Raw genomic sequence first — 13163 nt, forward strand, 5'->3', positions numbered from 1 at the left:
AAACTTAATTTTATTGTTAATATCACAGATTTAATTATGCATCATTTACATTTACCAGAATTTTGAGACTACCCAACAATTATAATTATTGTATGACTTGTTAAAAAAAGTAAAAAAGTCATATTGTCTCAAGTTTTATCTCAAAACGCCAGTTCTTTCTGCAGGTGCTGCTTTCATTTATATCCTTGCCGTTTCATTTCTTAACTCAGGTTTTCTCCTGTTCACAAAAGCATAGCCTGACTGCATTGGAGAAAAAAAACTGGAGCAGGCAACTTGAGGATTTGGAAAGTTGCCTAAATGTGAAGTGACAGGAGAGAGCTTTTGGCTCTTTGCGTGACGCCAGCGAACTGGCGCCGAGTCCGCCTTAATTAACAGATCCATGCACTTCATCAAAAACCTTGGGTGTTTTCAGAAGATGGATAAGTGAATGAGTCAGGCAGCCTTCCATGAATTCAGACAAAGAATGGTTTGTATTTTTTCATTTAAGGAAAACATTATTATTATTATTATTATTATTAGTCGTATTTCACATATTTCACACAAAATAAAAACACAAAAATGTATGAAAAGCTGGGCTAAAAAGATGAGTCTTCACTCTAGATGTTAGGTATTATTCTCATTCTTATTCACTATAACGGTATTTTTAAAAAAAAGCAAAGTTGCTAAAAGTACTGTAATTATAATTCATTCATGGTGTGCCACTTATTAATGCTGTTTATCCACGCTGCTGTCTAATCCACTAAAATCCGGCTGTGTCCCTGTGGTATGAGCGGTTGAACCCCCCCCCCCCCCCCCCCCCCCTCGGTAATTGGTACGGACAGTGAAGCGATGTCAAAAATATTTGGCTCATTATAGCGTACCGGGAAGAGCAGACGTGCGTTAACACCATCCCTTTGACTCTCTCTGTCCTCACTCCTCGGTCCCATTACTTTTATTTTTGCGCATGGCCCCAAAGTGCGCTGCCCTCTCGTTGGCGGATCTATCAGTGGACAAATAAAGGACCATCCTCACCTCTCAGCGTCTACTTCTGCAAATTTGTATTCCCTTCATTCTTTGATCTCTCGGGCATGCTACACAACTCTCAAACTCTCAAACTCTCAAAAAGGTTGTCGCAATTGGATGCAGACGCTCGCGCGCCGTACAGCAGCGACAGCATGTTGGGCTGAGACTCTATAGTATCGACTTGTCAGATCGGATGTCCTGATGAAAGATCCAATTGCCACAGCGGCTGCCATGGCTTACAATACTTTCCAAGCTCATCAACCAGGTGCCTTGCCATTACCAGCCTTCTTCGCCGCCGCTCGGCCCTCGTTTTTCCCCGCGCTGGCTTTCCCAGACGTCGCCTCCCTGTCCGAGCCTCTGTCCGAGCAGGCAGCCTCTGACGCGGGGCAGCGCGCAGCTCTGGGACGCCAGCATCAGCCAGTTCACCCGCGGTCCTGTAAGAGCCTGCAGACGGAGGAAGGGCTGGACGACGACCCGAAAGTCACGCTGGAGTCCAAAAAATTATGGACTGAGTTTCACAAAATGGGAACTGAGATGGTTATTACAAAATCTGGAAGGTACGTGAACAAAAATGTGCACATTGGAAGTGCCATTGCAGTCACGTGTTTGAAATGCCATTATTTTATTATACAGTCTAATATGATGTAATTTAGTATTATTATTATTATTATGGGGTCGGTAGTTTGTGATTTTCAAGAAGTAAATACATCATGTTGGGGCCCTGTACCTTATTTCAGAGGTCCAGTTCAATACTTTTTCAATTAGCTGCTATAATACAAAATAACTAAATAAAAGTAAATCTTCTAGCCTCTATTATTTTAACGGAAAAAGGGAAGCTCCTTGCATGCAAAAGTTACAAATCAAGGTTTCTAATGCACGAATACATCGATGTTTCGTTAATTCTTTGCCATAGGAGGATGTTTCCGGCGTTCAAAGTGCGGGTAGACGGGCTGGTTGAAACGGCTAAGTATATCCTGCTGATGGACATTGTCGCTGTTGATGACTGCCGCTACAAGTTTCACAACTCCCGCTGGGTGGTGGCTGGAAAAGCTGACCCGGAGATGCCAAAGCGCATGTACATCCACCCGGACAGCCCGTCCAAAGGGGAGCAGTGGATGAGCAAGCCCGTCGCTTTTCATAAACTCAAACTCACCAATAATATTTCGGATAAGCATGGATTTGTAAGTAGATATAATACTGTTTTATTATTGTAGCATAAGCATAGGACTTATTTTTGATAACCCATTTTTTAAATTAACTATAATTAAAATCCCATATCAATGAGTTCACAATAACCTGACTGACTATACAATTGTCAGTATGTGTCACTCTAGCAAATCATGTCCTTTACTAGCCAAACACACTGACTTTCGAATTTGTTTGTCTATATTTTTCCAGACAATTTTGAATTCAATGCATAAATACCAACCCAGATTTCATATTGTGAGAGCCAACGACATAATGAAGCTTCCGTACAGCACCTTCCGGACTTACGTTTTCCCGGAGACGGAGTTCATCGCTGTCACTGCGTATCAGAATGAAAAGGTACCCCCCCCCCATATCCTCCCCGCACATGCAAACACAGCAGACTTATGCACTTGGCAACGATTTTGTAGTGATGTTGATATTCTGTGTATGAAAAAACAGTCTTGCGCCTTTTGGGATGGTTTGGAAACTAACAGGTATACAGTTTAGGGTTATAATATAATGTAATATAATATAATATATACTGGATAGTGGAAGCTGTATTTTTGCAATGATTAAGTTGCTGATGTGTCTTCTTTCTCCACAAGATTACACAGCTAAAAATCGACAACAATCCGTTTGCCAAAGGATTCAGAGACACGGGAAATGGGAGGCGAGAAAAGAGGTATTTGCTTTGCCAGCATGATTTGTAAGGTATATATATATATATATATATATATATATATATATATATATATATATGTATATGCCTCTCTGGAAATGATGTTTCTGAAATATGTTATAATAATAAAGTTGTTATTTTGACTGTATATATATATATATACATACAGTATATGTATATATATATAGCTAATCTCAATTTGTGGTCCGCAGGAGTAAGCAGTTCATTTCTTCAATGCATGAGGGCCAAAACAAAGTGGACCCGGACTGTGCTGATTCTGATGACTCGTGTGAACAACCCAGTACCAGTGATCCGTTTTATTCCCCTCGGGAGCTGGTGAGCAGCCCTCTGATGTCCACACCAACCGGTCAAGGTGGGTGAACTCACAGTCTACTATGTCATTAAAGCGATGAACATTCACTCACTCATTCAGTCACTAAGCAGAGACAATGTTCATTTATGATTGACAAACAACTGAATAACCTTAGGCTTTGGGCTGGACGGCCCATCTGTGTGAAGTCTGCATGTTCTCTCCGGGTTCTCCAGCTTCCTTTAGCAGTCCACATACATGTGGCTTAGGTTAATTGATAACTCTAAATCGCCCGTATGTGTGAATGTGAGTGTGAATGGTTGTCTGTCACTGTATGTTGGCCCTTCGATAGTCTGGCGATGTGACCAGGGTGTTCCCTGCCTTCGCCCAGTGTCACCTGGGATCTGCTCCAGTAACCCTGCGACCCTGAACAGGATAAGCGGTTAAAGATGATGGATAACAAATGGATGGATGAATTACCTTTAAGCAGCAAACTAATCACAATGTCAGTGACGGTCCACACAAAAATGCTAAAATGGATGCAGCAGAACCAGAGATATCATCTTTTGTACGCCATGCATTCTTGTCCAATTTTCCGTGTCGAAATCTGGCATCTACATTAGCCACAACTCGAACACCAACGGTTCAGTGGTGATTTGGGTGTGTTACTAATAGGGTGTTTTACTATAGGCTAATGTAGCCTGTAGCCGCTAGCATCAAGCACAGATGAGGAGCGGACTACAGGTCTCATAAACTCATTCCTCTGTAACTCCACACCACCAGATAGTCTCTGTGACATCACTTGTCAGCAGAAGGTTCTTCTGTACAATTTTTCTTTTCCACGCATGCAGTGGCACTTATCAAGACTGATTGTGTGTGTTTGTGAGGGGAGGGACTCAATTTGGCAAAACAGAAATAGCTTTGCTTTAAGGAATCAACTGTATTGGCGCCTTGGGGTTAGTCAGAAATGATCACTTTCTCGCGCATGGCTTCCAGATGTAACCAAGTCATCTCTGTCCCCACTGTGTTCTAATAATATATTGCTCTAACAAGGCAGAAATATGCTCATACATTTAATTAATATAATGTCTTTTTTCCCCACAGGTGACGACAATATTGAAAGTGATTCAGATATTGATCAACAAGATGATGACATTGCTGAAGCCAGCCGTTCCAGGAGTGAATATATTCCTTCTTTGAGTCAGAAGAGCAAGGAGATACTGCGGGACAGGCCTGATCTCAGTAAGAGCAATGGCAATCAGGACACAACCAAAGAAAGAACAATGTTTAGATCATCGGATTTTATGTACTCCGTGGAGAGCGATTCTTCAAAAAAGCACATGGGCGAAATCCAAGATGGCGTCCTGCCGATGATGTTGCAAATGCAAAGCTCGTTGCCCCTCAGCGCTGGTCCCCTTCAGACTTTGGATTTCTCGAGTGCGCACAGCCAACAGTTTCTTAAGCTCGGGGCACCTTTGTTGTTTCACCCGGGACAGTTGTCAGTGAAGCCAGAGGGTATGGGACGTCTGTTGCCTTCTTTGCCTGTAGCAGAAAACAAAGGCCTGCCTTCTCAGAGCATCACCTCTCCATCTCCCTTCATGTTTCACCTTTCACAGCACATGCTGGCATCTCAGGTACGCTTCTTACATCACACATATTTCTTATGTACCTAGTGAACAGACACCGGAAGCCGGGGATGCCGGCTCCTCAAAGGGTACATTCACAAGCACATATTTTCCTCAGAGGAACGTCTGCCACCACTCCAAGGGAAATGGAATTTCATTGCTCATCAAAGAACTTGAGTAAGCAGAAAATTCAGAGGTGATATCTCTCGCCCTGCTGGGATAAAGTAGACATTTTTTTTTTGTGATTTGGGTGAGCTGACTCTTTAAAAATGTCTTTCTGTCTTGGACAAAATAATGCTATCAGCCTCCAGCCAACGCTGTAAGATCATGTTTGTAATGAGGTTTAAGCACTCCAATTTTAAGGCAGCATGCACATAAATTATGAAAAGCAATTTGTGTTAATTTGAGATTATGCCTTGACAAATGAGATAATTATACTTTTGGCAATTATATATATTTACATTCTGATCAATACAGTCCTTGACTGCCAAATTGTTCAAGTGACAATTAAGCAGGAAGTGCAGTGATGCCTTAGAAGAAGAAAACATATGTTATTGATCACTGAGGGGAAATTTGTTATTTTTACACATTACAAACACACACAGGCCTGAAATGAACACACATGCAAAAACAGGACCTATACACATGCAGTAAGGGAGAGATGTCAGAGAGGGGAGCTGCCCATGAAAGGCGCCTAGTAACCTTCCTTCCAATATTCCTCTGATGAAAGAACAATTGTCTTTTTTTTTTTTTTAAAGTGCTTGTAGAAGAAGTAAAGAAGGAATATCATTAAAATCATGTGATATCATTGAGTGGAGAGAGAGAGAGGAAGAGCCTGTTGGCCAGTAAGGTCGGGGCTTGAAGGGTATGGAATGGAAGGCCAATTTGAAGTTTGGAAAGGATATTTCTAATGAGGAATTGGATGGAAGTGGAAAGAGATCTGAATTGACAGGGTGTTAAAGCATGCAAATCTGCATGGCCAGGTTTTTTTACAGTCACACCAATATGCTAATCCAGGCCAATTTTTCCCAACCTACAAAGGGTCAAAGGAAGAATCTTAGTGGGTGCAAGATGAAAGAGGAAAAAACAAACAAAAGACTTTTCTCTATAAAACCACTCCTCTGAACTCACAACTCATAGACATGCAGAATGTGACGCTGCTGTACATGGAAATGTAGGAACATCGGAAAATCTATGGTGTTGGTAAAATTAACAATTGTTTTCTTTCGTGCAGGGAATCTCACTGTCACCCTTTGGAGGATTGTTCTCCTATCCATACGGCTACATGGCAGCACCAGCTCTCCCCACCTGCTCGGCAACCCCTACGTTGGCCAGAAACCCCTGTTTCCGCAGCTCTCGGCCTTGGTTGCGATTCAGCCCTTATCAGATCCCCACCTCTGCCCCCTCAAGCCAAAACCTGCTTTCAACCAGAGCGCCGGGCTCTTCAAACTCGCAATCTGAGGTGTCCAAGTCAGGGAGCAGAGAGTCAAGTTTAGTGCCTGACAATCACAGTCACCAAATCAAGGCCAAGCATAAGACTTCGCCACCAAAAATCATGAAAGGTTCCGCTGCAAAGCACACATAACCGGGTGGACTTGACAATCAACTTTATCCACAATACACTTTCTTACAGTATATGTTGTTTTTCATCCTACACCTGGTGGATACAGTGTGATGGACACAGACAAGTTTATAAAATTGCACGTAATAACCACCTAAAATAAGTATTTTGTCAGAAACTGCATGTGTTGCTGCTATTCAACTTGTCATTATATCATCAATAATCCTACCTAATAAATACTGATTTAGTGATTTGCAGGTCAAAAGACACCCACACATTTGTGTTAACGCTAAGCTTCATTGTATTTACTATTTTACAGTGTGAATATATAGTCAAACAACATTTATATGCATATCAGGGAGTCTTTTGATTTGCAAACATACCAAATCAATGCTTACTGGAATTTCTAAAGAAATACAAAATATATAGAAATATGCTAATTGGAATTCCTTTGGGGAGAACGAGCTATGCAAAACTATAGGACAACAATGTGCTTTAGATATGAATAAAACACATTTGTATTGCTTCATTCTGTATGATGGTGTACATATCTTGCTCGTAGAAACTGTAAACCACCTGTTCACTGTTTCACATTGTGTTGATTTACCAAAGCTGTTGACTTTGAGGAGAAACTCAGGATTCTTTTTTTTTATTTGTTTTTTACCAGCACTTAAGAAAAATGTCTTCAGTAATCTCGCAGGTTGTCTGCCAAATTATCGAGGTTTTTGCGTGTTTTTTTTCACAATTTAAATAAAGATGTTGTTCACATTTTCTTGATATGTTTATCATATATAAAGTATTGTTGATTTTGCACATTAAATATTCAGATGTCTATTCTCACAAACAGATCACAAAGGTGCACATAGTAGAGTGCAGATCTCCTCCAGGTGTGTCTGCAACGACTACTGCTGCATTGTGTCATTAAATGAACACAACCCACAATTGGCTAACCCCAGTCTAGAAAATAATGGTCTGTAAGGTGTCGTAAAACTAATTTCATTCAAACTCAAAAACAAGTGCCGATGTATGCAGGCAATTGGATCAAAGTCGTTGCATAAGACATAACTTACACTCCTGCCAAAAACAAAAGTCACCAGGCTCTCTGCCTGCCTGTAGCAGCTGCTGAGAGGTGGAAATGTACTCAGCAGTGTGTGCACCAAACACACCTTCCAAAACAATGAAAGTGTGCAAACTGTTTCTCCCCCCACTGTGTCTCTGGCTGCAGAGTAGCTGCTGGGGATTCGGAGATGCACTCAGCTGTGTTATCACTAGCGGCATCTACCAGCTGGGTGCCGGTCAAGAGTAGTGAGTGAGGAGTCAACAGGGAGTCAATGGCAGTATAAAACAGGCAATAAAATGGGTTTCGAGAAAATGTGAGTCACCACAACCACGAGAGGTTCTTGAGCATGCAGCTATGGCTGGCCAGCCAAAATATTATGCAGTTCGCTGAAGCATAATACGAGATCAGCCGTGGACGGACACAGAAGTGCACACTCACTCACTCACAGATGCTTGAGTTATTATTATTATTATTATTATACAAATTAAATAAGATACAATAAGCCGTTATTTATCCCAGAGAGGTGTCAGGTGTTACATCAGCCCAAAGATAGAAATAAGTACAAATGTACAGAGTAAAGTAAAAATTTGTATCAGAATAAATAAAATAAGATTAAAGTTAACATAATAAGTTTTATGCACGTGTTATTGAAAACATGTACACATGTTAAATATTGAATGAATGAACCCAGATGAATAGATTCCGGTGGAGTTAACAGGCTCATCTTTTTCCTCTCACCAGTTAAATAAACACAACGTAGGCTTGCCATTAATTTCAGATTTAATATTTTAAGTAGGCTACAATTATCAGAACAACATGAACATTCAGGCTCCTTCTTGTGGCTCAAATGTGTACTGCAGATATAAATGTTTAATAAAAGACAATGAAATTCAGCTAATTTATTTGGCGACCTAATTTATTTTCTCCTGTGACCCCCTGTGGGTTATGACTCTGTTTGTGGGAAGGACTCTTGTCAACACATGGACATATGTATTATAGATGTGTCAAGAGTTGGATTGGATGCAAGGGCTGGATTCAATTAAACCAGCTCATCCGGCACGGGACCAGGGTCTGTCTGGATGTCAGGTCTAATCCTTTAAGTTCATTTGACTAAATTAAGCTTTCGGTTTCTTTTGTACCTCCAAATATTGTTTTGGCAAGGCCTGCCCTAGTTGTACCCTTCCTGGCTTGTCACTAATTCTCTGTGTGTTTTTGTTGTAGAAGTATACTGTGCCTTGGCCCTGGCTGCCTTTCTCACCATATTACTCACTCTGTCATCTGTCTGCCACTGTAAAGGCACTGGCATTAAAATGCATCATCAGGCAAAGATTTCTGTGAAACAAATGATCTTAGTTCTGAAGTAATGTTTTTGGAACACAATCTTAGGATACATCTTAGCACTGCTACTCCATCTCTTCAGGGATCAATAATGACCGGGGTTTGTTTGTTTTTAAACACGCACATTATTAATAAATGTGTCACTTAAGTATTTTACTTCAGTAATTGCTGTTTCATTGTATTGTTTGTTGGAGCTTCACAGCAAGCTGAAAGTGGTTCTATGCAACAGCTGCTGTCATGCCCTTGGCCATAGCAATGGTGGCTGAGCAATAAAGGTGAATGAGCGGTTCTGTGCACTTCATTCCGTATGCATGACTGCAGCTTACTGCTTGCTAGGGCAATTCCCAAAACATCTCTGCTTGTGACAGCAAAGTTACACTTGAGTTGCTAATCCCTCTGCTCGTACATCTGCTCAAGCTGCACAGAAAAATACTTCTTTTCTGAATACATAAATGACATATCGACTCATATGGTCGATGCAAGGTGCTTTGAAATATTTCTTGGATATTTAAAAGTGTATGACCTTTCCACACACTACAGCTTTCACAGAGATTTGCCAACATATGTTCATGCAAACAGTGGAAGTGCCTGATTTTACATACGATAGGGCTCACAAAGAAGAGCTATGGCTTATGCCTCTTGACAAAAAATGTTAGGAAATACTTTAGCTATACACTTTTACTGTGTTTATACATGACAGGATAACGTCGTAGATTAAGGGGCAGAGAGAACAATGACCCCCCCTGCAAAGCTTCACATGGAGAGCAATGAAGCCGTGCATTAGAGAGTTGTGGTACATTGTGACAAAGGTCATGTCACTTAGACAATGAGGCTATAGTCCACCGATGTAAACAAATGTACTGTAGATAGCTGCATATGTATATGCAAAAGAGATGGTTGGTGCAATGTTTACTCGTGAACAAAAGCCAGAGTTCATCATGGCACATTATCACACTGGATACAGTGGGGAGAATTCTCACACACACCGAGTAATAACAGGCCACCAGTTTTCCTGGTGACGTGTCATCTATCTGCCTGACACCAGCAGGGATTTTACATTTTGGATTTTTTGAATGCTGCCTTAAACTATACCACGGGCTGCAATGCTTGAATTAGCAATGCAAATCAATCAAAGGCCCTAATAAAAATCTCAAATGTCTCACAGACTGCTGTAATATTAGCAATACTAATATCGTCACTTGTAAATTACTAAAAGAACAAAATCTGTGTTACTTCACATTCTCATATTTATGAAGAGAACGATTACATTGCTCAGCAGCACCCCTTAATCTGAAATACATTTGTGCTCAATTTTCTGTCATGACAAAATAACCATGGCATGGCAATCCATAGCAAAACTGTTCCTTTTTTTCCACTGTAGCTGATGGTGTGAAAAAGTCAGGTGGTCTCCCAGGAGGAAAATTGATCTGAGAGCCCTCCCACTGTGCTGGGCTCCTGTCAAACCTCTATTGTGTGCATTTTCTCCTTGGCTGAGCGTAGCGGTATACCGAATGAACATCTCCACTGGCTCAAAAACATGGCGAGGAGGTCAACCGCAAAGTTTTGCAGACAGCAGAAAAGTTCTCCCTGCAGTGCTGGAGAGTTTTTGGGGGGTTGTGGGGAGAGAGGCTCAGAAAAGAGAGGAGAGTTCTTGTCCTGTCAACCACATCCTGCCTCGCTCATATTCCTCTTTTTTAGATCTGTTTGACGGGGCAAGCAAAAGCATAGGTGTAACAGTTATCTTGCATATAACTCACAGATAATTAGTTATATAATGATAATATTTCAGCCACACATGGTGCTGCCCCTCTATAGGTGATCTGGAACGTGTCAAGAGAAGCGATATTTCTTCTCTGATCTGTAAAACTCAGATGGGATTTTTTTAAATTAATCATAACGCAGTGTCAAAGCAACACGGCGCATCACATATTCCTGGGAGAACACTAGTGCTCTAAATCTCCTCTGAAAGTATAAGTGCTGAGATAAGAAATGTCAACACAGATGGCTTTAAGACACCAGATGATAGTCATCTGTAGCATACAATATGAATAATGCTCTTTACAGGGATATCATCCGAACGCCTGTGTTATCATGAATAAAGCACCACAGCGTGTCTTGTGATGCTTTGCAAAAGTGCTGATACAGAGAGGTGTGTAGATGCTTTCTAAACACAAGTTTAGAAAAGGAAGATCGATGATGATCACTGAGAACTTCCTCTGACTATTCACAGTTGCATTGTGGATTTGCTCACCAAATGCATTCATAAGGATATAAAGTCTTAGTACACGAAAAAACAAATCAAGCCTCACGCTGTAGAGTCTGTTGGTAGACTGTGCAAATATTCTCATAGCAAGCATGTTACATTAAGGCCTACTGTTCTTTGCATGGAATAAATAAATATGCAACATTCTTTTTTTGCATAACACATAGATGTATCCCTTCCTTTATACATAGCCTATAATTTGCTTCTCAGGTATCTTGCTGTTAGCTCCAAGGCCCAAACAAATGAAATATAGTAAAAAAAAAAAAAAAAACGTGTAAATATTTTATTTGCATAGTTATAATAACCCAATTTGATAGAATACATAATGCTACCATTTCTACTAGGCCTTGCTTGTCTGGACCATTCGACCTAATTTACTCATCTTAGAAATGGCCTCTGAAGCCATCTAGTGGATCACAATGGCAGTTACACTGCATTTTCGACAAACATTCAAGTGGAGCTACTCTATAAAGATTAAATTTGGAATGTGGCATTGAGAGGTTATTTCACTAAATGCACATGTCCACATTAAAAACAACAGGTTGAAGTTATTTTTGGTTTCGATTCAGTATTGAGCTCATATCTTTATACTCGTCTGTTCTGATTGTGTGTGTCTTAAAAACCCCTGCAGCTGAAATCCACCTCAAACACTACGTAGAAACCACAACATATTGGGAAATTAAGTATATTTTTAGCTCCATTACTACAAAAATGTATTTTACGTTTCTGACTTCATCCCACCGCACTAATCTGATCTTTACCCTCAAATGGGGTGATTTTTGGAAGCTGCGCTGTAAATCATGTTACATTCAGATAACTAGTTTTTCCTGCTGCTACAATGTTGTGACAATTTCGTGGTATAACAGCGGTTTTATAACTCCAGTAGCGGTATTGTCGTTAAACATCATGTTAGATAAGTGGGTTCGTAGAGGGCTTCAAGCACAAGACCTGCAACTGTGTAACGTTTTATCAGAACAAAGCACACTTGAAGTCGGTCTTGTTTCAGACACCCAACAGAGCCCGACAGTAGGCTAAAGCTACGTTTATGCTTGCCGGTGCAGCTACATCGTGGATGTATAAAAAGAAGACAACCTCTTCCGGGACCCGCCCCTCCTATAAGCCCTCTAAACCCGCCCAATTAATCGCTCTTGAATGTGATTGGTTCCCTGCGAACGACACCATCCTAGATCTTGGTGTAATAGATACAAAAGTATTTACTGCGTACAATAAATACTTCACAGAACTTTATTAATGGGGAATTCTTATTACAGCAACCAAGTTACAACTATCACCAAATCAAAAGAAACGGATGGAGGCAAAGAATAAATAAAACAACATCATTAACAGTAACTGTATTGAACTATTTAAACTATGAAAATGAAAGTGCCCTGTAATTGGTTGGAGTTTAGTAGCGTTTATATTTTATTACAATGTGCATTGGAATTGTACAGATTAAACAATACTTCAAAACTACTACAATACTTCAAAACAACGTTCTTCACTTCACCTGTTATTTTTTCTGTTTGTGTAGCTGTTCACACATTTGACATTATTTTAATAATTTTAACACAATTGAGAGCAAGTTTGTATGCATGATTAGGAATATGACTATTTCTACAATACTTTATAATAATTTTGATATGGAAAAATAATTAACATTTTGTTTCAGCTGAAGAGGGTTTACATGTTTTAACACTACGCAATCATTATATTTTTATGTTATATACATTTTTTTTCATTTTTCCACAGAACATCTTGGGTGTGAAATATGTTCTACCTCAACTATTTCTATAGCGGAAGTTGCGCTCAGAGGTCAACGTCCAGGAGTAACCTGCATGCGCATCATCACATCACCCCACACTGCTGTTAAAGCGTCTGTTACCTCATCATGATGGGACTTTTTTTCCCCATCATCACTGGAAACAGAGATGTCTAAAAGACACCACTGATTCATCGATCTGTTGTACTCAACTTTTGTCAGGATTACTTTACGGTGCATCTCCACCGGTGAGTTGTCCGCCGAGATGTTCATGTTAGATTATGTCTGTCTGTCGTTAGTGCGTGGACGATTTCGACCACGCTGCGGTAACAGTAAACCTGCAGACAGTCGGCAACACGGTATCAGTGCCGCTGCTGG

At 40.5% G+C, this 13163-nt stretch overlaps 2 protein-coding genes across 13 annotated transcripts in view; both read left to right on the forward strand.

Annotated features, from left to right (window-relative positions):
• The first annotated feature begins 1203 nt into the window (after positions 1-1203).
• Positions 1204-6389, forward strand: LOC137876785 (T-box transcription factor TBX2b-like). The gene is made up of 7 exons (XM_068716588.1): positions 1204-1559; positions 1916-2183; positions 2401-2547; positions 2796-2872; positions 3082-3242; positions 4284-4813; positions 6039-6389. Exons 1-7 carry the CDS (start codon positions 1204-1206, stop codon positions 6387-6389), a joined length of 1890 nt encoding a protein of 629 aa, XP_068572689.1.
• Positions 6390-12895: 6506 nt separating this feature from the next.
• The window catches only part of acaca (acetyl-CoA carboxylase alpha), a 30313-nt gene continuing 30045 nt past the window's right edge, over positions 12896-13163 (forward strand). For all 12 annotated transcript variants that reach the window (XM_068716411.1, XM_068716413.1, XM_068716414.1 and 9 more), the window contains exon 1: positions 12896-13033. The gene's annotated coding sequence lies outside the window, so the exon portion shown is untranslated. The remainder of the gene's footprint in view (positions 13034-13163) is intronic.

This window comes from Cebidichthys violaceus, unplaced genomic scaffold (assembly GCF_023349555.1).
Source record: "Cebidichthys violaceus isolate CVI_PGR_0920_01 unplaced genomic scaffold, fCebVio1.0.p SCAF_20, whole genome shotgun sequence".
NCBI classification, from domain to species: domain Eukaryota; kingdom Metazoa; phylum Chordata; class Actinopteri; order Perciformes; family Stichaeidae; genus Cebidichthys; species Cebidichthys violaceus.

What these genes read in the sequence shown, in the direction of transcription:
- LOC137876785 (XM_068716588.1), top strand. Translation starts at nt 1,204, where the DNA reads ATGAAAGATCCAATTGCCACAGCGGCTGCCATGGCTTACAATACTTTC. An exon ending in GTTATTACAAAATCTGGAAG is followed by an intron (nt 1,560 to 1,915) that starts GTACGTGAACAA and finishes TCTTTGCCATAG; the next exon opens with GAGGATGTTTCCGGCGTTCA. An exon ending in CTGCGTATCAGAATGAAAAG is followed by an intron (nt 2,548 to 2,795) that starts GTACCCCCCCCC and finishes TTTCTCCACAAG; the next exon opens with ATTACACAGCTAAAAATCGA.